This window comes from Salmo salar, chromosome 02 (assembly GCF_965601325.2).
Source record: "Salmo salar chromosome 02, fSalSal1, whole genome shotgun sequence".
Lineage (NCBI taxonomy): Eukaryota > Metazoa > Chordata > Actinopteri > Salmoniformes > Salmonidae > Salmo > Salmo salar.
Genome location: NC_138292.1, coordinates 71,401,823 through 71,424,846, shown reverse-complemented (window position 1 = coordinate 71,424,846; position 23,024 = coordinate 71,401,823). Strand labels below are relative to the sequence as shown.

The window sequence follows — 23,024 nt, the reverse complement described above, 5'->3', positions numbered from 1 at the left end:
TGAAGAAAGGCAACTAGATATGCAGTCTGTTGTACGTTTTCTATTGAAATAAAAATACCTACCCTTTCTGATGTGCTGGTCTGGTCCTCATGCATGTTCATGACTTAAAGAGGAAGGAAATGAAGTTCTGCATCAGCTATTTGTTCCCACCCAACTACTTTAAATATGTATCAACCATATAATTCACACTTACTGTCAGTTTCCATGCACAACCAGTAAGTTGACTCATTGTACAAGACCTCTCCCCTTCACTTCACTCTGTAAGTACACTTGACAATATCTTGAAATATAGTTTTGGTTATTTGTATTTAGTCATAAGTCATATACTTGAGGGTAATGTATCATCTTACTACTTATGTTTTGAGCTGTGTTTTGGTTGTTACATCAGGGCCAGTATTCATAAAGTGCCTCATTGCCACAGTGTTGATCTAGGATCAGGGCCCCCAGTCCATATAATTATTATGTAAAAGGTGTGTGTGCGTGTGAGTGAGAGTCACTTGCTGTTTATCCTCACAGCTTGGGGATAGGAGCTCTCATTGAACCTGGTGGACAGTCTTTAGGCTGCTGTACAGCTTGACGGACCGTAGAGGATTGAACAGTTATCCTCCTATATTTGTGGATCTGTGAAAAAAAAATGCTTCAGAACAATCAATGTAGAAATTTGTGTTTACAGTACTACAGATCTGTTCAATAAGTTGTTGATGATGGTAATGATGATGATGGTGACTACTTTATTGTATCCATTAGGAAATTGTTTTTACATCATGTCATCTTAAATAGACAGACATGCAACACATCACACACCTTACATACAGTCGTGGCCAAAAGTTTTGAGAATGACACAAATATACATTTTCACAAAGTCTGCTGCCTCAGTTTGTCTGATGGCAATTTGCAAATACTCCAGAATGTTATGAAGAGTGACCAGATGAATTGCAATTAATTGCAAAGTCCCTATTTGCCATGCAAATTAACTCAATCCCCCAAAAACATTTCCACTGCATTTCAGCTCTGCCACAAAAGGACTAGCTGACATGTCAGTGATTCTCTCGTTAACACAGGTGTGAGTGTGGACGAGGACAAGGCTGGAGATCACTCTGTCATGCTGATTGAGTTCGAATAACAGACTGGAAGCTTCAAAAGGAGGGTGGTGCTTGGAATCATTGTTCTTCCTCTGTCAAACATGGTTACCTGCAAGGAAACACATGCCATCATCATTGCTTTGCACAAAAAGGGCTTCACAGGCAAGGATATTGCTGCCAGTAAGATTGCACCTAAATCAACCATTTGTCGGATCATCAAGAACTTCAAGGAGAGCGGTTCAATTGTTGTGAATAAGGCTTCAGGGCGCCCAAGAAAGTCCAGCAAGCGCCAGCAGTGTCTCCTAAAGTTGATTCAGCTGCAGGATCTTGGCACTACCAGTACAGAGCTTGCTCAGGAATAGCAGCAAGCAGGTGTGAGTGCATCTGCACACACAGTGAGGCGAAGACTTTTGGAGGATGGCCTGGTGTCAAGAAGGGCAGCAAAGAAGCCACTTCTCTCCAGGAAAAACATCAGGGACATATTGATATTCTGCTAAAGGTACAGGGATTGGACAGCTGAGGACTGGGGTAAAGTCATTTTCTACGATGAATCCCCTTTCCGATTGTTTGGGGCATCCGGAAAAAAGCTTGTCAGGAGAAGACAAGGTGAGCTCTACCATCAGTCCTGTGTCATGCCAACAGTAAAGCTTCCTGAGACCATTCATGTGTGGGGTTGCTTCTCAGCCAAGGGAGTGGGCTCACTCACAATTTTGCCTAAGAACATAGCCATGAAAAAAGAATGGTACCAACACATCCTCCGGGAGCAACTTCAAATCAAATCAGTTTATTTGTCACATGCGCCGAATACAACAGGTGTAGACCTTACAGTGAAATTCTTACTTACAGGCTCTAACCAGTAGTGCAAAAAAGGTGTTAGGTGAACAATAGGTAAGTAAAGAAATAAAACAACAGTAAAAAGACAGGCTATATACAGTAGCGAGGCTATAAAAGTAGCGAGCAGTAGCAGTAGCGTAAAAGAGAGGGTGGTGGGTGGCGGGACACAATGCAGATGTGCGGGTGCACTGGTTGGTCGGCCCAATTGAGGTAGTATGTACATGAATGTATAGTTAAAGTGACTATGCATATATGACAAACAGAGTAACCATCCAGGAACAGTTTGATGACGAACAATGCCTTTTCCAGCATGATGGAGTACCTTTTGGGTCCATGGCCAGGAAACTCCCCAGACATTAATCCCATTGAGAACTTGTGGTCAATCCTCGTGGTGGTGGACAAACAAAAACCCACAAATTCTGACATACTCCAAGTATTGATTATGCAAGAATGGGCTGCCATCAGTCAGGATGTGGCCCAGAAGTTAATTGACAGCATGCCAGGGCGGATTGCAGAGGTCTTGAAAAAGAAGGGTCAACACTGCGAATATTGACTCTTTGCACCAACTTCATGTAGTCCCACTGTAGCTCAGTTGGTAGAGCATGGCGCTTGCAACGCCAGGGTTGTGTGTTCGATTCCCACTGGAGGCCAGTATGTAAAAATGTATTCCATCTACTGTAAGTTGCTCTGGATAAGAGTGTCTGCTAAATGACTAAAATGTAATGTAATTGTCAGTAAAAGCCTTTGGCACTTATGAAATGCTTGTAATTATACTTCAGTATTCCATAGTAACATCTGACAAAAAAATCTAAAGACACTGAAGCAGCAAACTTTGTGGAAATTAATATTTGTGTCATTCTTAACTTTTGGGCACGACTGTACATATTGCAATAGACTTACAGACAGACAGTATTCACATAGACAACCATATAGCACAATACAACACAACACAATATGATCCTGCTTCATTTTCAGTAATGAGGCCATGTACACCATTTACAGTTTCTACTTGAATGTATCAGGTGGAGTTATTCACCAGCAATAGAGTGAGTTGTTGTTTATGTTTCTAAGACTGCAGGGTGGGAGATGCAACAATGACCTTGAGAACAACAGGAAGTGTGTTGGTGGTCTTTCTCTGGTCTGTAGCAGGTATGGTCTCATTCTTATCTTTTAGTTGCTCTGTTTAATAATATACAGACATTTCTAAAAGGATAAGAATCATAATGTTATTCTGGTGTGTTCTGTTAGGAGTCTCCACTTTACTTTAAATAGTTATATTTCATACCTCACTGAGTGATGCTTATCTCTGGTTTCCATTCACACTCAGCAACTCAGCAACTATGGCAACAAAGTGTGAACAAACCCTACTGTCAGTGTGAACCAATAGGTTTGTGCTTAATGTAAGGTGCTTGTGATGTCTAACTGTGTTTTAGTGGTACTCGGGAAAGATGGCTGGAGTGTGACTTACACCACTCTGAGTATCTGTGCCTTGAAGGGGTCAACAGTGAACATATCCTGCTCTTACACACATCCCAGTAATCATGAGATCAAAACAGCTTTCTGGTTTACTAAATGGGAGTCTGGTATGGATCCTGAAGATCTGAGCTCAGTGCCAGGGTATGAGGGTCATATAGAGTACCTTGGGGATAAGAAGAGTGACTGTACCCTGAGAATCACAAACCTGAGATTGAGTGACTCTGCTGGGTACAGGTTCAGATTGATAACATCCGGAAGCAAGATTGCTGGCTCACCTGTCTCCCTGACTGTCACAGGTAATCTGTCACACATCTCACATCTATTACTGTAATTACCTTATTAAGGGCAGTAATACAGGCACAGTAGTGGATGGATGTGATGGAAATATACTAAATGTAGTATTTCACATAAGAGGACATATATAGGAGGAGAATAATCATTTGTTTCCATTTACTCTAGATGTTGTGTTGGAAATGAATCCTACATCTGTGTCAGAGGGGGAGGGAGTCACACTGACATGTAGAACCAAATGTACGCTGGACCCAATCACAGCCTACAGTTGGTATAAGAATGGACAGCCTATACCAAACAGCAACACCTACTCTCCTGTCTATAGCCTATTCTCAGTCAGCAGTGAGGATACAGGCAGATACTTCTGTGCTGTAAAAGGCCATGAGGATCTCCTCTCTGCTGAAGAGACTCTCACTGTCACATGTAAGTGCATGGGGTTTAAATCTTTAGTTTGCTATATTAACATTGTAGTGACAGATATTATTGATGTATTGTGTAATTTTAGTTATCTGAGAATGTAATTTTGAGAATGTAATTTTGACATGAGATATCATGTGTATTTGTAATATAACTACTGTCTTAATGCTCTGGAAAATGATATTTTACCAGATGGCTCAAGGAACACCTCAGTGTCAGTCAGTCCCTCTGGTGTAATAGTGGAGGGCAGTTCAGTGACTCTGACCTGCAGCAGTGATGCCAACCCACCTGTGGACAAATACACCTGGTACAAGAAGAATGTAGCCTCACCAAAAGCATCAGGACAGAGTTACAGCATCACTAACATCATCTCTGAGGACAGTGGAGAATATTACTGTGAGGCTGAGAATAAAATAGCATCTCATAACTCTACAGCTCTGATGATCATTGTAGCAGGTAAAGTTACATCTTCAATACTTCAATATAAAACTACGTTTCAATCTGTTAATCACTATACTTTGTCTTATTACACCTACGTTTATAACTATATATTGGGTTATAAGATCCCGTAACAAGTATTGCATTATGTCCTGTATTATACTTTCTTTTTAGTTTATTATATCATGCCATGTATTCATCATCCATATTTTATTATAGTGAAACAGACCTCAGTTCTGACTGCAGCTGTAGGAATCATAGTGGTTGTTCTGGTTCTCATCCTCTGTCTCTCTGGACTCATGTGGTTCAGGTGAGTTAAAATGCATATTATTATGTTGTTCATTATTACAATTCAGCGCTCTGATTTGTTGTTAACTTCATTAATTAAGTCATTTGTTTATTAATTAATGCACAAAACAGGAAGAAGACCTCCAAATCCCCCTCTGACACAAGAGACACAGCAGATGATGGACAGGTGAGTCTGTTGGAATCAGAAGATGACTGTGTATTCTTTGTGGAACATTTCCTTCCTCATGTTGTCTGTCCTCTCTTCCCATCAGGGAGACTCTAGTCCAGTGTATGACAACGTCTCAAGCGTGGCCATGAGCCCTACAGACAACCAGGATGACATTCACTACACCAGCGTCCACTTCTCTCACTCCAAAAACCAGGAAGCGCCTCTGTACTCCACCATCCAACTGCCTCAACCCAAGAAACAGGAAGAAGATGTCCAGTACTCTGCTCTGAAATTCAACCTCCCCACTGCTGCCACCTGGTGAGCATATTCTGCATTAAGGTCATTCATATGCTGCTGCTTATTGTAGATGTCATCAATATGCAAAACAGTTGACCACTAGTGATGTAATTTCTTAAAACTACCAACCCAACAATGGACATCTCAATACAATTACTATACCATGTCTATAATGAGGTAGTGATGTGATGATGATTTTTCTGCCTGTGTTCCAAATGGCACCCTATTCCCTATTTAGTGAGCCCTATAGGCCCTGGTCTAAGGTAGTGCACTATAAAGGGTATAGGGTGCCACCATTTGGGATGCATTCTGTTTCATTTCTGTTTCTCTCTCCTCAGACCCGCAGCAGCACAAGCAGCCTAGGAGGACCCCTCTGTGCTCTACAGTACAGTAAACATACCCAGAACCAAGAAGACCTGAACATAACATACCCAGAACCAAGAAGGCCTGAACACAGCAAACCCAGAACCAAGAAGGCCTGAACACAACAAACCCAGAACTAAGAAGGCCTGAACACAACAAACCCAGAACCAAGAAGGCCTGAACACAACAAACCCAGAACCAAGAAGGCCTGAACACAACAAACCCAGAACCAAGAAGGCCTGAACACCACAAACCCAGAACCAAGAAGGCCTGAACACAACAAACCCAGAACCAAGAAGGCCTGAACACAGCAAACCCAGAACCTAGAAGGCCTGAACACAGCAAACCCAGAACCAAGAAGACCTGAACACAACAAACCCAGAACCAAGAAGGCCTGAACACAACAAACCCAGAACCAAGAAGGCCTGAACACAGCAAACCCAGAACCAAGAAGACCTGAACGCAGCAAACCCAGAACCAAGAAGGCCTGAACACAACAAACCCAGAACCAAGAAGGCCTGAACACAACAAACCCAGAACCAAGAAGGCCTGAACACAACAAGTTAAACCAAAACCTTGTACACTATATATAAAAAAGTATGTGGACACCCCTTCATATTAGTGGATTTGGCTATTTCAGCCACACCGGTTGAATTGAAGACACAGCCATGCAATCTCCATAGACAATTGGCAGTAGAATTGCCTTAATTAAGAGCTCAGTGACTTTCGACGAGGTACCGTCATAGGATGCCAACTTTACAACAAGTCACATTTCCGCCCGTCACGAGCAACACCGACTCAGCCGCGAAATGGTGGGCCACACAAGCTCACAGAACGGGGCCGCTGAGAGCTGAAGCAGGTAGTCCGTAAAAATCATCTGTCCTCGGTTGCAACACTCAGCACAATAACGGTTCTTTGGGAGCTTCATGAAGTGGGTTTCAATGGCCGAGCAGCCCCACACAAGCCTAAGATCACCATGTGCAATACCAAGCGTCGGCTGGAGTGGTGTAAAGCTCGCTGCCATTGGACTCTGGAGCAGTGGAAACGCATTCTCTGGAGTGATGAATCCCTCTTCACCATCTGACAGTCCCACTGACGAATCTGGGTTTGGCTGATGCAAGGAGAACGCTAACTGCCCCAATGCATAGTGTTCAACTGTTAATAATGGTCTGGGGCTGTTTTTCATGGTTCGGGCTAGGCACCTTCATTCCAGTGAAGGGAAATCTTTACGCTACAGCATACAATGACATTCTAGATAATTCTGTGCTTCCAACTTTGTGGCAACAGTTTGGGGAAGGCACTTTCCTGTTTCAGCATGACAATGCCCCTGTGCACAAAGCGGGGTCCATACAGAAATGGTTTGTCGAGATCGGTGTGGAAGAACTTGACTGGCCTGCATAGAGCCCTGATCTCAACCCCATCGAACACCAACTGGGAGCCAGACCTAATTGTCCAACATCAGTGTCCGACCTCACTAAGGAGAAGCAGAAGCAGGTTCTTAATGTAACTGTCCGGTGAAAATCTCCCTTTTATAAGTTAATATTCTGTTATCTCATACCCAAATAAAGTAGTTGACTTGTCCTGTACTCATATTTGTGGCCAAAGCATGAATTGGAGAAAAAACACTGGCCAATCAGCGGTCTAGAGGAGGATGAGCTGGCCAATCAGCGGTCTTCAGTACATTAATATTGTTTTATGACCAGTATACGCCCACAGCTTTCTGTTGTTGGGGTACGCCCACAGCTTTCTGTTGTTGGGGTACGCCCACAGCTTTCTGTTGTTGGGGTACGCCCACACCATTCCATCACAGAAAAGCTGCTTTTTTAACATACTTAATTATAATTATTTAGTATGAAAACTATTTCACTTATATTGTAAGTAATTATAGGTCATATTTCATAGAAATCTGGAAACACTGGACAGTTACTTTAATTTGTGATGATTTGGATGTCAATCAAATCATATCATAAATAATCATATCTTATAGAATCATGCTGAAATATCACACTCACGGACGCACGCATGCACGCTCACACACAAACACACAAACCCACCTTTTGACAGGACTCTAGGAACTCTTCAATGGTGACCACTCCGTCATTGTTCTTGTCCATTTTCTGACAGAGTGAGACACAGAGTAAAGGATTAAAGGTACTTTAACTTTAAGGCTGAGTCCCAAATGGCAACCTATTCCCTGTAAAGTGCACTACTTTGGCATTTTTAATTGTGAGAGATAGTCATCGGGCCTACTCCTTACTAAATAGCTTGGTGAAGAATTTGTTTAGAAATCTGATCCTAGATCTGTAGTTATGTGTTACTTAGAAGAAGTTGTTGACATGCTCCTTGGTGGTGTCGTAATGCATACAGGGGTACGTACACGTTCCCATCTTATCATGGAGCGCATGATATCAGTCATCTCCTGGAATGCACACACACACCACAGGAAGTTGGGGAGAACAGACATGTGGTACTGACTGGAGCTTAATCAGTGGAATGGTATCAAATACATCAAACACATGGTCTCTAGGTGTTTGATGCCATTCCATTTCCTCCGTTCCGGCCATTATGATGAGCATGCACATGAACACACAGTCATACACATGCACACACATAGACACGCATGTTTATATGTGCCTTTGCTGATCATTTGTTAGCATGACCTGGCTAGCCTGCTAAATGTTTGTAGCTCACCGCTAATGATAATGCTAAGGCTACATGGGGGCTGTTCAGTCTGATGTTTGCTGAGTATTTGTTAACATGACCTAGCTAGCTTGCTAAATGTTTGTAGCCCACCACTAATGATAATGCTAAGGCTACATGGGGGCTGTTCAGTCTGATGTCTAGCCATAAATGTTCATTGATATGTGATTCAGGCACTGCAATATTATATTATGTTTAGCTTTTTAAATGTTTAGCTTTATAATGTTCAATTGAGAACATTATGTATTGTATTTGTGATGCAGTAGTGTGAATATCTTTCGGCCTAATTGTCTTGTATAGCATTGTGTGTGTAATTTTACATGGTTAATTCTATTTCCATGTATCTCTTTCCTCCTAGAAACCCTGTTGTATAAGAACCCAAAGTGAACCGGAGGGCCTTGTTGTGGTCACAATAAAACCCTTTGTCAGACGTCCCTGTGGTTCTTCACACATTCCTGAATCAGTACCTAGGGATTAGTAGAGGTCATCCAGAGGTCTTTCAGATCCTTGCAGTTTTTTACATGTATTAACAGCTGGAGCTCGTCTGAGCGCTTAGCTGACAATGCCGAGACCCGCTACGTACTTAATGCTGATTGGTTTAGGTTCTGTCCACTATAGTGCTGTCTGGTCAGAACATGGTGTTGAGGCCCGTCACTCTACTCTTGATGGTCACCACCACCACACATGCAGACACAGCTGTTACCATTTGAAGATGTTTTATATTATTGTGTGGTTATATTCTCTGGTCTCACACTTCAGTAAGGAACTGCACGTCAAAAGTCTGTCAGCAACACAACACTTCTTCTCAAGACTGAAGATGCCGTGCACTAACAAAAGGTGAGGGGAGGCGGTGTCCTGCAGCGCATCCAAGCACCCTGATTGGTTGGCTGAACAGCAGTGTGAAGGGTGATTGACAGCGCTGCAGGCCAATCAAGCACACGCACACAGTCATACCATGCCCATAGGGCTCTGGTCAAAGGTAGTGCACAATATATGGATTAGGGTGTCAGTGTAACAGAATGATAGTGGTATGTTGTACTACTACAGACATCAGTGTTTGTGTGATTAAATGTGACATTGTCAAGTAGCCAGTGTTGTGTTTCACAATTCTATCTGATGTATTGTCAGTTTGTTATGTTGTTATTAGTCCAACATTATTGAGGACATTATTATTAGGATGGTGCAGTAATGTTGAGATGCCAGTAGGGAGAGCTCTAGTCTAGAACACTGGAACCTTCAGTACCACTTTGATGCAGCTGATGAGGAGTGTACATTGAATGTGTTTGTAGAATAGAATGAATGACATCGTGGAACTGACCAAATGTCAGCAGCATAGCCCCCTGTGTCCCACTGCTGGCTTGTCTCTGAAGCTAAGTAGGGTTGGTCCTGGATGGGAGACCAGATGTTGCTGGAAGTGGTGTTGATGGGCCAGTAAGAGGCACTCTATCCTCTAGTTGTAAAAAATATATATTCCCAAAGGGTTGTGTTTGAGGATGTTCAGGGTGCTGTCATTCAGATGGGACATTAAATGGGCGTCCTGACTCTCTGTGGTCACTAAAGATCCCTTCGGCATTTATTGTAGGGTTATTAACCCTGGTGTCCTAGCATAATATGCCCCTCATGCCACCTAATCATTCCCAGCTTCTAATTGTCACTTTTAACTATTCCCCAGGTTATTGCTGTAAATAAGAATGTGTTCTCAGTCAACTTACCTGGGAAAATAATATATATATATATATATATATATATATATATATATATATATATATATATATATATATAGACCTTTGACCTGTTCCATGTAGACCTCAGAGGGTCAAGGCAACACATTCTAAGATATTATAAACATTCTAAATAGCAGGCTATAGTAAACACATTCTAAGATATTAGAAACATTCCAAATAGTAGACTATAGTAAACACATTCTAAGATATTATAAACATTCCAAATAGTAGGCTATAGTAAACACATTCTAAAATATTATGAACATTCCAAAAAGTAGGCTATAGTAAACACATTCTAAGATATTATAAACATTCTAAATAGTAGGCTATAGTAAACACACTGTTTCCATGATTTGAATTTGATTTAATAGGATCCCTAGAAGCAGACACCAATGGCGACAGCTAGTCTTACTTGGTTCAGACACCTAATATGATTATGTATGTAGTCAATGGAATAAAATAAAAATTGTCAAAGTCTTGGCCATTTAAAAATGTGTAGCACACTCAAATTAAGAAAGGCAACTAGATATGCAGTCTGTTGTACATTTTCTATTGAAATACAGTAACACCCCTTTCTGACTTGCTGTTCTGGTCCTCATGCATGTTAATGTCTTAAAGAGGAAGGAAAGGACAGTTCTGTATCAGCTACTTGTGTTCTGACTACTATACAGGGGCGAAAATCTGATATCAACTTTGGAGGGGACAATTACATGAAATTTTCTCAAGAGCAATTCCTGAGGGGGACACCAAAAGTAATGCTGTAACACATAGCCTACGTTGTAATATGGTAAATGTATATTGAGGAACCAAAGAAATAAGGTGTTTGCCTTACTCCTAACTACCGGTACCCAAAACTACACAACTAATCACAACAGCAATACCATTGCCTTTAACAAATCTTAGTTCAGTCACCAGTTTAAGTTGAGAGTGGGGGTATCCATGGCATTGCCAATTATGTTCCTATTTTACAAGTCAAAAAAATTTAGAACCTTTCATAATGTTGCCAAACAAAGACTCAACAAACTTACCTGAGACTCCCTGTCTCTGCATATCTGTCCCCAGCTCTGCTGTCTGTGTGCCATCTGTTGCCTGCTCTGCCTAATGACATCATTGTGAAACATTTCCATTAGTATTTCACTTCTTTCTCATGAACATTTTATCAACTAGTCTTTGAGATATTAGGCTACTAGGGTTCTTACTTTGCATTTTGGTATACTGAAAAATACTCTGATGTCCGTCTTTTTTCTGCCATTTTTCTACCTAGCTGGCTACACACACACACACTTTGTAACAGTGTAGGTTCCATCCCTCTCTTCGCCCCAACCCGGGCTCGAACCAGGGACCCTTGCACACATCAACAACTGACACCCCACGAAGCATCGTTACCCATCGCGCCACAAAAGCCGCGGCCCTTGCAACGCAAGGGGAAACCCTACTTCAAGTCTCAGAGCTAGTGACGTCACTGATTGAAATGCTATTAGCGCGCACCACCGCTAACTAACTAGCCATTTCACATCGGTTACACTCACCCCCCTTTTGACCTCCTCCTTTTCCGCTGCAACCAATGATCCGGGTCAACAGCATCAATGTAACAGTGAAGGTTCCGTCCCTCTCTTCGCCCCAACCCGGGCTCGAACTAGGGACCCTTGCACACATCAACAACTGACACCCCACGAAGCATCGTTACCCATCTTGCAACGCAAGGGGAAACCCTACTTCAAGTCTCAGAGCGTGTGACGTCACTGATTGAAATGCTATTAGCGCGCACCACCGCTAACTAACTAGCCATTTCACATCGGATACACACACACACACACACACACACACACACACACACACACACACACACACACAGTGTGCAGGTTATTTACAGTAGGAGATGGGCTTCTACCATCTTATCTTCTATCATTCTATATGGGCTTCGATCTAAAAGGTAGCTAGCAAATGTGAAACGGATTGCAGTGACAAGAGTTGACAGCTGTATGAGTTCACCATTTACACAACATATGCTGCAACCTTTTGTAATTTTAATCGTTTGTTTCATATTGGCTAGCTTCCAACAATAGCTGAATTTGCAAAGCTAGCGAGCACCAATTCCGTTTCAGTGGTGTTTGCTATAATCTTTGCTACCCGGGTTAAATAAAAGTGAAATAAAATAAATCAATAAAAGTTCCCTTGCGACAATTTAGCTTTTGCAACGAGACCATTAAATATATCTAAGACAATGGTAGAACAGAGTGTAGTTCTGTTCAGTTTGGACTTTGAAGCACTAATTTACAGTAGATACGAACCCTCTGTTACCTTGCCAACTAAGGAACTGGCAGTGGATCAAACCATTGTGAGGCAAAGGGTGGGGGGGTGCAATCTTTTGAAACTTAAAAACGAGCTATTAAGTGTCTATAATCAGCACAATTGCTTTCATTGCATATTAGTAATATTAATTAAATTACATAGTTATGTTTACAGTGATATATTGGGGGGGACAAATCATATTTTTCCCAGGATGGGGGGGTCGTGTCCCCCCCGTCCCCCCTGGGATTTCCGCCCCTGCTACTATAAATATGTATCAACCACAGAACTGACACTTACTAGCAGGTCCCACTCACTACCAGTCAGTTGACTCACTGTACAATACCTCTCCCCTTCAGTCTGTAAGTACTCTTGATATCTTGAAATAGGGTTTTTAGTTTTTAGCCGCAAGTCATGTACTGAAGGGTCCCAGACTTGGAGTGCTGATCTAGGATCAGGTCCTCCTGGTCCATATAATTATGATCTAAAAGGGGAAAACGAATCCTAGATCCTACTCTGAGACACTTTGTGAATATGGACACTGTCATATAATGATGATACAAAAGTAGTGTGTGACTTGCTGTTTAGCATCACAACTTGGGGATAGGAGCTATCATTCAAGCTGGTGGTAACTGCCTTGCTGAAGTTGGCACATTTTTCCACCTTGCCAGGTCGGGGATTTAAACCAGCAGTGTTTTTGTTCCCGGCCCAACATTCTTAACCTCTAGGCTACCTGCCGATACCGCTGACACATTCCATATTACCAAACTATTATGATGATGTTATTTACACACCATCCACTCAAGGCTGTGATGATGATGTGTTGTTATATCTGCATCCCAAATGACACCATATTCCCTATAGAGTGCACTACTTTTGACTAGAGCCCAACCTGCTGCCCCTGATGGTATGTACAGTTGAAGTCGGAAGTTTACATACACCTTAGCCAAATACATTTAAACTCAGTTTTTCTACAAAAAGCATAACAATTATTTTAAGAATTATAGATACATTACTCCTCTATGCACTCGATATGTCCGATTTTAAAATAGCTTTTCGGATGAAGCACATTTTGCAATATTCTAAGTACATAGCCCAGCCATCACGGCTAGCTATTTAGACACCCGGCAAGATTAGCCTTCACCATAATAACATTTCCTATAAGAAAAAATGTTCTTACCTTTCTTGTTCTTCGTCAGAATGCAGTCCCAGGACTTCTACTTCAATAACAAATGTAGGTTTGGTCCAAAATAATCCATCGTTATATCCGAATAGCGGCGTTTTGTTCGTGCGTTCTAGACACTATCAGAATGGTAATCCACGGTCGCGCGCATGGCGTGACAAAAAATGTCTAAATATTCCATTACCGTACTTCGAAGCATGTCAACCGCTGTTTAAAACCAATTTTTATGCCATTTATCTCGTAGAAAAGCGATAATATTCCGACCGGGAATCTGCAATAAACTAAACAGCCGAATTAAAATACTCCATGGGGGCTAATCGCGCACGCGCCTCATTCCATTGTCACCTAATGGGACACTTGAATAAGGCGATAATCTGTTTCAGCCTGAGGCTGCCTCGTCAACCTTCAGGATTTTCCCGCCTTCTGAGAGCCTATTGGAGCCCTGGGAATTGTCACGTTACAGCTAAGATCCTTACTCTTCAATAAACAGATGCAAGACGCACGACTCCTTGTCAAACAGGCCACTTCCTGCATGAAACCTTGTCAGGTTTTTGCCTGCCATAGGAGTTCTGTTATACTCACAGACACCATTCAAACAGTTTTAGAAACTTTAGGGTGTTTTCTATACAAACCTGAACAATAATATGCATATTCTAGCTTCTGAGTTGGTGTAGGAGGCAGTTAAAAATGGGCACATATTTTTTCCAAAATTCTCAATACTGCCCCCTAGCCCAAACAGGTTAAATTGTTTAACTTGGGTCAAACATTTTGGGTAGCCTTCCACAAGTTTCCCACAATAAGTTGGGTGAATTTTGGCCCATTCCTCCTGACAGAGCTGGTGTAACTGAGTCAGGTTTGTAGGCCTCCTTGCTTGCTCATGCTTTTTCAGTTCTGCCCACAAATGTTCTATGGGATTGAGGTCAGGACTTTGTGATGGCCACTCCAATACCTTGACTTTGTTGTCCTTAAGCCATTTTGCCACAACTTTGGAAGTATGCTTGGGGTCATTGTCCATTTGGAAGACCCATTTGCGACCAAGATTTAACTTCCTGACTGATGTCTTGAGATGTTGATTCAATATATCCACATAATTTTCCTCCCTAATGATGCCATCTATTTTGTGAAGTGCACCAGTCCCTCCTGCAGCAAAGCACCCCCACAACATGATGCTGCCACCCCCGTGTTTCAAAGTTGGGAAGGTGTTCTTCGGCTTGCAAGCTTCCCCCTTTTTCCTCCAAACATAACGATGGTCATTATGGCCAAACAGTTATATTTTTGTTTCATCAGACCAGAAGACATTTCTCCAAAAACTATGATCTTTGTCCCCATGTGCAGTTGCAAACTGTAGTCTGGCTTTTTTTATGGCGGTTTTGGAGCAGTGGCTTCTTCCTTGCTGAGCGGCCTTTCAGGTTATGTCGATATAGGACTCGTTTGTCTGTGGATATAGATACTTTTGTACCTGTTTCCTCCAGTATCTTCTCATGGTCCTTTGCTGTTGTTCTGGGATTGATTTGCACTTTTCGCACCAGAGTACGTTCATCGCTAGGAGACAGAATTGTGATACAGTGAAATAATCTGTCTGTAAACAATTGTTGGAAAAATTACTTGTGTCATGCACAAAGTAGATGTCCTAACCGACTTGCCGACTAGCTTTTGGTTCTGTTGTCCGATTGGAAATACGTTTGGTTCCAATGTACTTTTAGGACTATGCTTTTGGTTCCAATGTACTTTTGGGACTATGCTTTTGTTTCCGTTGTACTTTTGGGACTATGCTTTTGCTTCTGTTGTACTTTTGGGACTATGCTTTTGGTTCCATTGTACTTTTGGGACTATGCTTTTGGATCCATTGTACTTTTGGGACTATGCTATTGGTTCCATTGTACATTTGGGACTATGCATTTGGTTCCATTGTACTTTTGGGACTATGCTTTTGGTTCCATTGTACTTTTGGGACTGTTCTTTTGGACTATGCCATTGTACTTTTGGGACAATGTTTATTTAACCTTTATTTAACCAGGCAAGTCAATTATTAATAACAAAATATTATTTACAACGACGGCGAGGCTAAAGGCCTCCTGTGAGTATGGATACCCCTCCAAATAACAGTTTCAATCTAATTAACATAATAATCCAAATCGCCTAAAAATCTGTCCGTTCAAGATAGCGATATCAGTCCACCGCATCCGCCGATGTCGCACTTGCGCATCAGCGATGAAAGGTGGCAGAGCGAGAGCGATGTTTGTCAGACCATGAGACATCCCGAAAAACGAAAACATATGTACAAAAACATAATTAAAAATACATTTGACTAAAAGGACAACACAGACAGAAGACACTGGCAACAGCTCAAATACACCAGCAAACAAACAGGAGGTGTGTATAGTGTAAAACAACAGGCTTCCTTACATAAGGCAATGCAAACTAGTGTCATGTGGTGACAACTAGAAACAGCTACATGTCTCAACAACCTGTTCATCTATTTGTCCTTTGAACTCCTCCAGACACCAGGTCCTGGTGTTTTAGGTCGGCTTGGAGGGAATTCAAGATCAGGGGCTGAGTAATGAAAGGGACTATTACTATAAAACAAGATTTGAGATCTGAGCTTGTATTATGTGTTCTCATTTTGAGCTAGACGACTAGGTGTTCTTAAATGAATAAAAATGTACCAGTGTTTGAGCCTGTGTGTTGCTACTGATGTCCACCTGACAGCATTGTAGAGATCACAATGGTGAGTTAGACGTCTCTGCATGACACACAGAGTCAAGAGCCTTCAGTGGAGAGCTTGAGACTTGCACATAAATAGTAACACCATTGTCCAACACAGAGAGAAAAGTACAACGATTCAACTCCTTTCTGGCTGCAAAGGAAAAACAATCTTTATGCCGGTAATAAAACCCAATACGTTGTTATTGGTTCCATTGTACTTTTGGGACTATGCTATTGGTCCTATTGCATGTATTTTGAATGTGGCACACAACCATACGTGGCACACAACCATGAGTCAGCCTGGAACGTCACCAGTGTCCATGGGGTGTTCTAACATCCACACTAGACCACCTTAAATGAAAAAAGTAGTGTGCTGCTGTGGATATTGGAACAAGACCCATAACACCTTCCTAATATTGAGGAGTACAGAATGATTGTTTGAGAGCATCAATGTAAAAAGACAATCTGTCTGTATCCTCTCAGCATGTGGAGGACCTGCTTACTGTTTTATTATGTCAATCAGTTGTACTAATTAATAATAAAATACAGTTTTATCAAATCAGATGAAGTTTCATTATTAAATGTCATTTTTATCTGTATCTTTATCCGGTGCCACATGGCGTATATTTACGTTTCCCTCTGATTGGATTGTCTGAATTCTCTTGACATTGATGAAAGATGTGAATCCCTCTACCCTGGCAAAGACATAGACCATATCTAGGAAAATGATTTAGGCTTTGCTTGTTCCTCTCTGCCCCTGGCCCCTGTTCCTCTCTGCCCCTGTTCCTCTCTGCCCCTGGCCCCTGTTCCTCTCTGCCCCTGGCCCCTGTTCCTCTCTGCCCCTGTTCCTCTCTGCCCCTGGCCCCTGTTCCTCTCTGCCCCTGGCCCCTGTTCCTCTCTGCCCCTGTTCCTCTCTGCCCCTGGCCCCTGTTCCTCTCTGTCTGCGTCCCTTTTCTCCACCTTCCCGAAGTGTGCACTAACAATTAATCACCAATCACACACACAACACACACACACACACACACACACACACACACACACACACACACACACACACACACACACACACACACACACACACACACACACACACACACACACACACACACACACACACACACACATACATAGGCAGTGTTAACTGAGTTGTCTCATTTCAGGTGGAGAGTTCAGACCCTGTGAAGAGGAAGGGAGTCTCACTAACAGGTGACATTAACACACTTGTCTCAGAATGATTATTTCTATTCACTGAAATGACCCCAGTTTAGCACTGTATGTGTGTGTTTTCCTCCAGAGAAGGGTATTCAGTTGTTTACGCAGGGCCAGTATTCTCAGGCTGTGGACATGTTCTCTGAGGCTATCCACTGTAACCCCAAAGACCACAGGAACACAACACCTTAAAGCTTGACCTCTAACCTGTGACCCCAAACACCACAGGTACACAACACAAAATACCACTATACTCCCACCTGAAATTAGATTTGTGTAATCTTGTCCAAACTCTGTCTATCTCTCTGTATCGCTCTTTCTCTCTCTCTCTCTCTCTCTGGTTCTTTGGGAATAATTGATACAGCTATGCGTGTTTGGAGATCTACTCCTCTGACTTATCAGATGCTCAGAAGTCCATCCAGCTTACTCCTGATTGGCCAAAGTGATGATTCCACAAAGGGAGGGCACTAACAGGGTTGGAGGTCACTCTGAGCTATCTACTGTGAACATGCACAATGCTTTGTGTGTGTGTGTCTGTCTGTCAGAATTCTGACTCTCTCGCCATCTCTCTTCCTCCCCCCTCCCCTCTTATCTACAGCAGTATGGTGAGGCAGAGAGGGCCATGTAACAAAGTGGAGTCTCCTCAAAGGAGGAAGGGGAGGGCCATCCTCCTTAGTGAATTTCATTTAAAAAGTTATACTCTTTAGATAAAACTATGTAATCAAATCAATGATTAAAACACACTATTTTGCAATGAAGGTCTATAGTAGCATCAACAGCACTCTGTAGGGTAGCACCATGGTGTAGCTGGAGGACAGCTAGCTTCCGTCCTCTGGGTACATTGATTTCAATACAAAACCTAGGAGGCTCATGGTTCTCAACTCCTTCCACAGACTTACACATTAATTATGACAAGTTCCAGAGGATATCCTCCAACCTATCAGAGCTCTTGCAGAATGAACTGACATGTCCACCCAAACAAAGGATCAGAGAATTAATCTAGTACTGGAAGCATAAGCTACAGCTAGATAGCACTGCAGTGCATACAATGTGGTGAGTAGTTGACTCAAAGAAAGAGAAAAACAATAGTGGAACAGTTTTGAACAAACACATTTCTTCCAAAATGAAGGAGAAGCAAGATAGAGAGATTTCGTATTTTTTTTTTCACTTTCACTTACTTAGCCAGCAAATGCAGCTATCTAGTTTAGCCTACTCAAACACTCTGCTCAAACAGAGGGATGCTATGTTAGCTAGCTGGCTATGACTATCCCAAAAACACTGGAACTCTTCTAAGACAAGGTAAGCGTTTGGTTTTACAAATGTATTGCCATCGGGGCTCGCCTGTGTAAGTGCTAAACTGCTTACTGACTGTACACAGTAACGTTACTGCATGATTTTAGCGGGATTACTAAATCATTAGTTCTATTAGCTATTGTAGCGACCCGCACAGACAGCTGTGTGTTATGTGTTAGGCTATTAGTTGGTTGTGTTGTACTTACCAGTACCCAGTGTTCGCGGGGTCCGACATGCCAATCAACCTGCCAATCACGGGAATGCCTGGAATGTTCTGATGCCGGGCATACTGGTGGTTGGTGGAATGGCGTGGAGGGGGGTGTAGCATGGAAGTTAAGACCAGGTTTAGCCGCTGTTCTCTCTCTTACGTCTGGCCTTCACAAGAGAAGTTCATGGTTGTTTTATAGGGTATCCTTCGTTTATTTGGCGTGGGCTACGCCCAAGCAGTAATCTGTGTGAAGTTGGATTAATAAAACGTAAATTCGTTAACTCAATCCTCTGTCTGTACAATTGTTCCTTTATGATCTAGCCAGGTTATTACACTATGTTGACTATGATGTTACTTTAGCTAATATGGTGACAACGATATAGGGTGTGTGTAGTGGTTTGGCTTGGAAAGGTTTTCTCACCTCGTCACATACAGCTGATGTGTTGTGCATTGCTTCTATAACAATCTCCAATCTTCTGGGAAAGCGTTCCACTAGATGTTGGAACATTGCTACAAGCATTTCGCTACAGCATTTGGCTAACACCCGCAATAACATCTGCTAAACACGTGTATTTGACAAATACAATTTCATTTGATTTGATTGCTGTAGGGACTTACTTCCATTCAGCCACAAGAGCATTGGTGAGGTTGGGCACTGATGTTCAGCGATTAGGCCTTGCTTGCAGTCGGCGTTCCAATTCATTCCCAAAGGTTTTCGATGGGGTTGAGGTCTGGGCTCTGTGCAGGCCATTCAAGATCTTCCACACCGATCTCGACAAACCATTTCTGTATGGATCTTGCTTTGTACACGTGGGCATTGTCATGCTGAAACAGGAAAGTGTCTTTCCCAAACTGTTGCCACAAAGTTGGAAGCACAGAATCGTATAGAATATCATTGTATGCTGCAGTTAAGGTCTCCCTTCACTGCATTTACATTACATTTACGTCATTTAGCAGATGCTCTTATCCAGAGCGACTTACAAATTGGTGCATTCACCTTATGATATATCCAGTGGAACAACCACTTTACAATAGTACATCTATATCTTATTTTTTTTGTTTTGGGGGGGGGGGGGGGGGTTAGAAGGATTACTTTATCCTATCTCAGGTATTCCTTAAAGAGGTGGGGTTTCAGGTGTCTCCAGAAGGTGGTGATTGACTCCGCTGTCCTGGCATCGTGAGGGAGCTTGTTCCACCATTGGGGTGCCAGAGCAGCAAACAGTTTTGACTGGGCTGAGTGGAAACTGTGCTTCCGCAGAGGTAGGGAGGCGAGCAGGCCAGAGGTGGATGAACGCAGTGCCCTTCTTTGGGTGTAGGGACTGATCAGAGCCTGAAGGTACGGAGGTGCCGTTTCCCTCACAGCTCCGTAGGCAAGCACCATGGTCTTGTAGCAGATGCGAGCTTCAACTGGAAGCCAGTGGAGTGTGCGGAGGAGCGGGGTGACGTGAGAACTTGGGAAGGTTGAACACCAGACGGGCTTCGGCGTTCTGGATGAGTTGTAAGGGTTTAATGGCACAGGCAGGGAACTAAGGGATCTAGCCTAAACCATGAAAACCCAGACCATTATTTCTCCTCCACCAAACTTTACAGTTGGCACTGTGCATTAGGGCAGGTAGCGTTCTCCTGGCAACCGCCGAACCCAGATTCGTCCGTCTGACTGCCAGATGGTGAAGCGTGATTCATCACTCCAGAGAACGCGTTTCCACTGCTCCAGAGTCCAATAGCGGCGAGCTTTACACTTCTCCAGCCGAAGCTTGGCATTGCGCACATTGATCTTAAGAAATGAAAACCCATTTCATAAAGCTCCCGACGAACAGTTATTGTGCTGAAGTTGGTCTAGCCGCAGTTCGGAACTCGGTAGTGAGTGTTGCAGCCGAGGACAGACGATTTCTACACGCTACGCGATTCAGCGGAGCCCGTTCTGTGAGCTTGTGTGGTCTACCACTTCACGGCTAAGCCGTTGTTGTTCCTAGACGTTACCACTTCATAATAACAGCACTTACAGTTGACCAGGGCAGCTCTAGCAGGGCAGAAATTTGACGAACTGACTTGATAAACTGCTGTAAAGTTGGCCACGTTGTAAAGGTGCCACGTTGAAAGTCACTGAGCTCTTCAGTAAGGCCATTCTACTGCCAATGTTTATGGAGATTGCATGGATGTGTGCTCAATTTTATACATCTGTCAGCAACGGGTGTGGCTGAAATAACCTAATCCACTAATTTGAAGGTGTGTTCACTGTCTTTTGTATATATAGTGTATGTGTCCAAAAAAACAAAACATTTCCTGAGCTTTGTTATATCCCCTAGATATAGGACAGTCACTTCAAAACATTAGTCCTTATGATACATTTTTTCACTGTCTTTTTTTAACCCCTGGTCGGGCTCTGTCCCGTATGCGGGACGGACATCCAGCGAAAAATCCTATCGCCATTAGCATAACATGTTTGTTTTTTTTTAAATATAGGACTATGTTATATCGTTTTATAGATACAACTCTCCTGAATCGAACCACGTTGTCCGATTTCAAAAAGGCTTTACAGCAAAAAGCAAAACATTAGATTATGTTAGAGAAGTATATCGTAAAAGTAGCCACATAGCCATTTTCCGACCAACCACATGCATCACAAATAACCAAAAAACAGCTAAATGCAGCACTAACCTTTGACAATCTTCATCAGATGACACTCCTAGGACATCATGTTACACAATACATGCATTCTTTTGTTCGATAAAGTTCATATTTATATATAAAAACAGCATTTTACATCGGCACGTGACGTTGACTAACTATTTTCCCTCAAATGCATCCGGTGAAACAGCGCTACAATTTACTAAATTACTATTCGAAAACATTTTTAAAATGTAATATTGTCATTCTAAGATTTATAGATGAATATCTCTTGAAAGCACCTGTAATGCCAGATTTAAAAATAACTTTACTGGGTAATCACACTTTACGATAAAAGGGGATGCGATACTCAGAAAAATAGGCTTCCGTTACAGGTCAGCGCCATCTTGGAACAATCGCATATCAAATCTACTCTTGTATACTATTGTCAATAATCCCTTACCTTTGATTATCTTCATCAGAAAGCACTTCCAGGTATCCCAGGTCCACAACAAATGTATTTTCGTTCGAAAAAGTTAATCCTTTACGTCCCAATAGCTTGTTCTTGTTAACGCGTTGTGAAGGCTGCTCCAAAACTTCCGTCGGCTGCGGGACTCCTCTTTCAATAAAATGCATTTTTTTTAAATTTAGGTTCGTTCAAACATGTCAAACGTATAACATAAATCTTTAGGGCCTTTTTCAACCAGAGCTCCAATAAGATTCAAGGGGGACGATTGCATTGTCTTTCAAAACGTTTCGAAAGGGGAGGGTAGCCAGGGGCGCCGACGTCATAATGGTGATGGCCCTCCTCATGTGACCACTTTCCACAGTGTCTCATTCAGTCAGTTTTCACAGTAGGAGACTCAAACCACTTTGTAAAGACTGGGGACATCTAGTGGAAGCAATAGGAAGTTCTCAATGAACCATTGCTCACGGTATGATTTATAGGCAAAGTAATGAAGTTGAGTCCGCAATTCAGAATTCCACATCCTGTTACGATCGGTCTCGGGGTTTTGACTGCCATATGAGTTCTGTTATACTCAGAGACACCATTCAAACAGTTTTAGAAACTTTAGGGTGTTTTCTATCCACAAGTATTAATTATATGCATATCCTAGCTTCTGAGTTTGAGTAGGAGGCCGTTTAAAATGGGCACGAATTTCAAAAATCGCTGTAGCGCCCCCTATCCTAGGCGACCGTCAAGAGGTTAACCATTTATGAATGTGTTGTTCAATGCGTTTGTATTGTCTATAGCAGTAAAGGCCAAATTCAATATTTTATCAAATCATTTTTAAGTATACTATTTTAAAGGGGTACTATCATTCAAAATCAAATAGCTAAATGATACATGGTACGACCACCTTAAAACAATTCCATATGTCAGCTAGTAGAACCCTGTCACTGGTGTCGTAGGGTAGAGACCAAGATGCAGCGGGAAAATGTACACTCA

At 42.3% G+C, this 23,024-nt stretch overlaps 1 protein-coding gene across 1 annotated transcript; it reads left to right on the top strand.

The window, feature by feature from the left end:
- Positions 1-204: 204 nt before the first annotated feature.
- Positions 205-6,433, top strand: LOC106595102 (B-cell receptor CD22-like). Its single transcript, XM_082966657.1, has 9 exons — positions 205-260; positions 2,988-3,065; positions 3,350-3,688; positions 3,852-4,106; positions 4,293-4,556; positions 4,758-4,848; positions 4,959-5,013; positions 5,099-5,313; positions 5,631-6,433. Coding segments are annotated over exons 2-9 (1,275 nt in total). The 5' UTR covers positions 205-260; positions 2,988-3,010; the 3' UTR covers positions 5,632-6,433.
- Positions 6,434-23,024: the final 16,591 nt, after the last annotated feature.

Excerpts from the sequence above, each read along its gene's own strand:
- LOC106595102 (XM_082966657.1), top strand. The coding sequence starts at position 3,011 with ATGACCTTGAGAACAACAGGAAGTGTGTTGGTGGTCTTTCTCTGGTCT. Across the intron at positions 3,689-3,851 it reads TGTCTCCCTGACTGTCACAG|ATGTTGTGTTGGAAATGAAT; the intron begins GTAATCTGTCAC and ends CATTTACTCTAG. Across the intron at positions 4,107-4,292 it reads AGAGACTCTCACTGTCACAT|ATGGCTCAAGGAACACCTCA; the intron begins GTAAGTGCATGG and ends ATATTTTACCAG.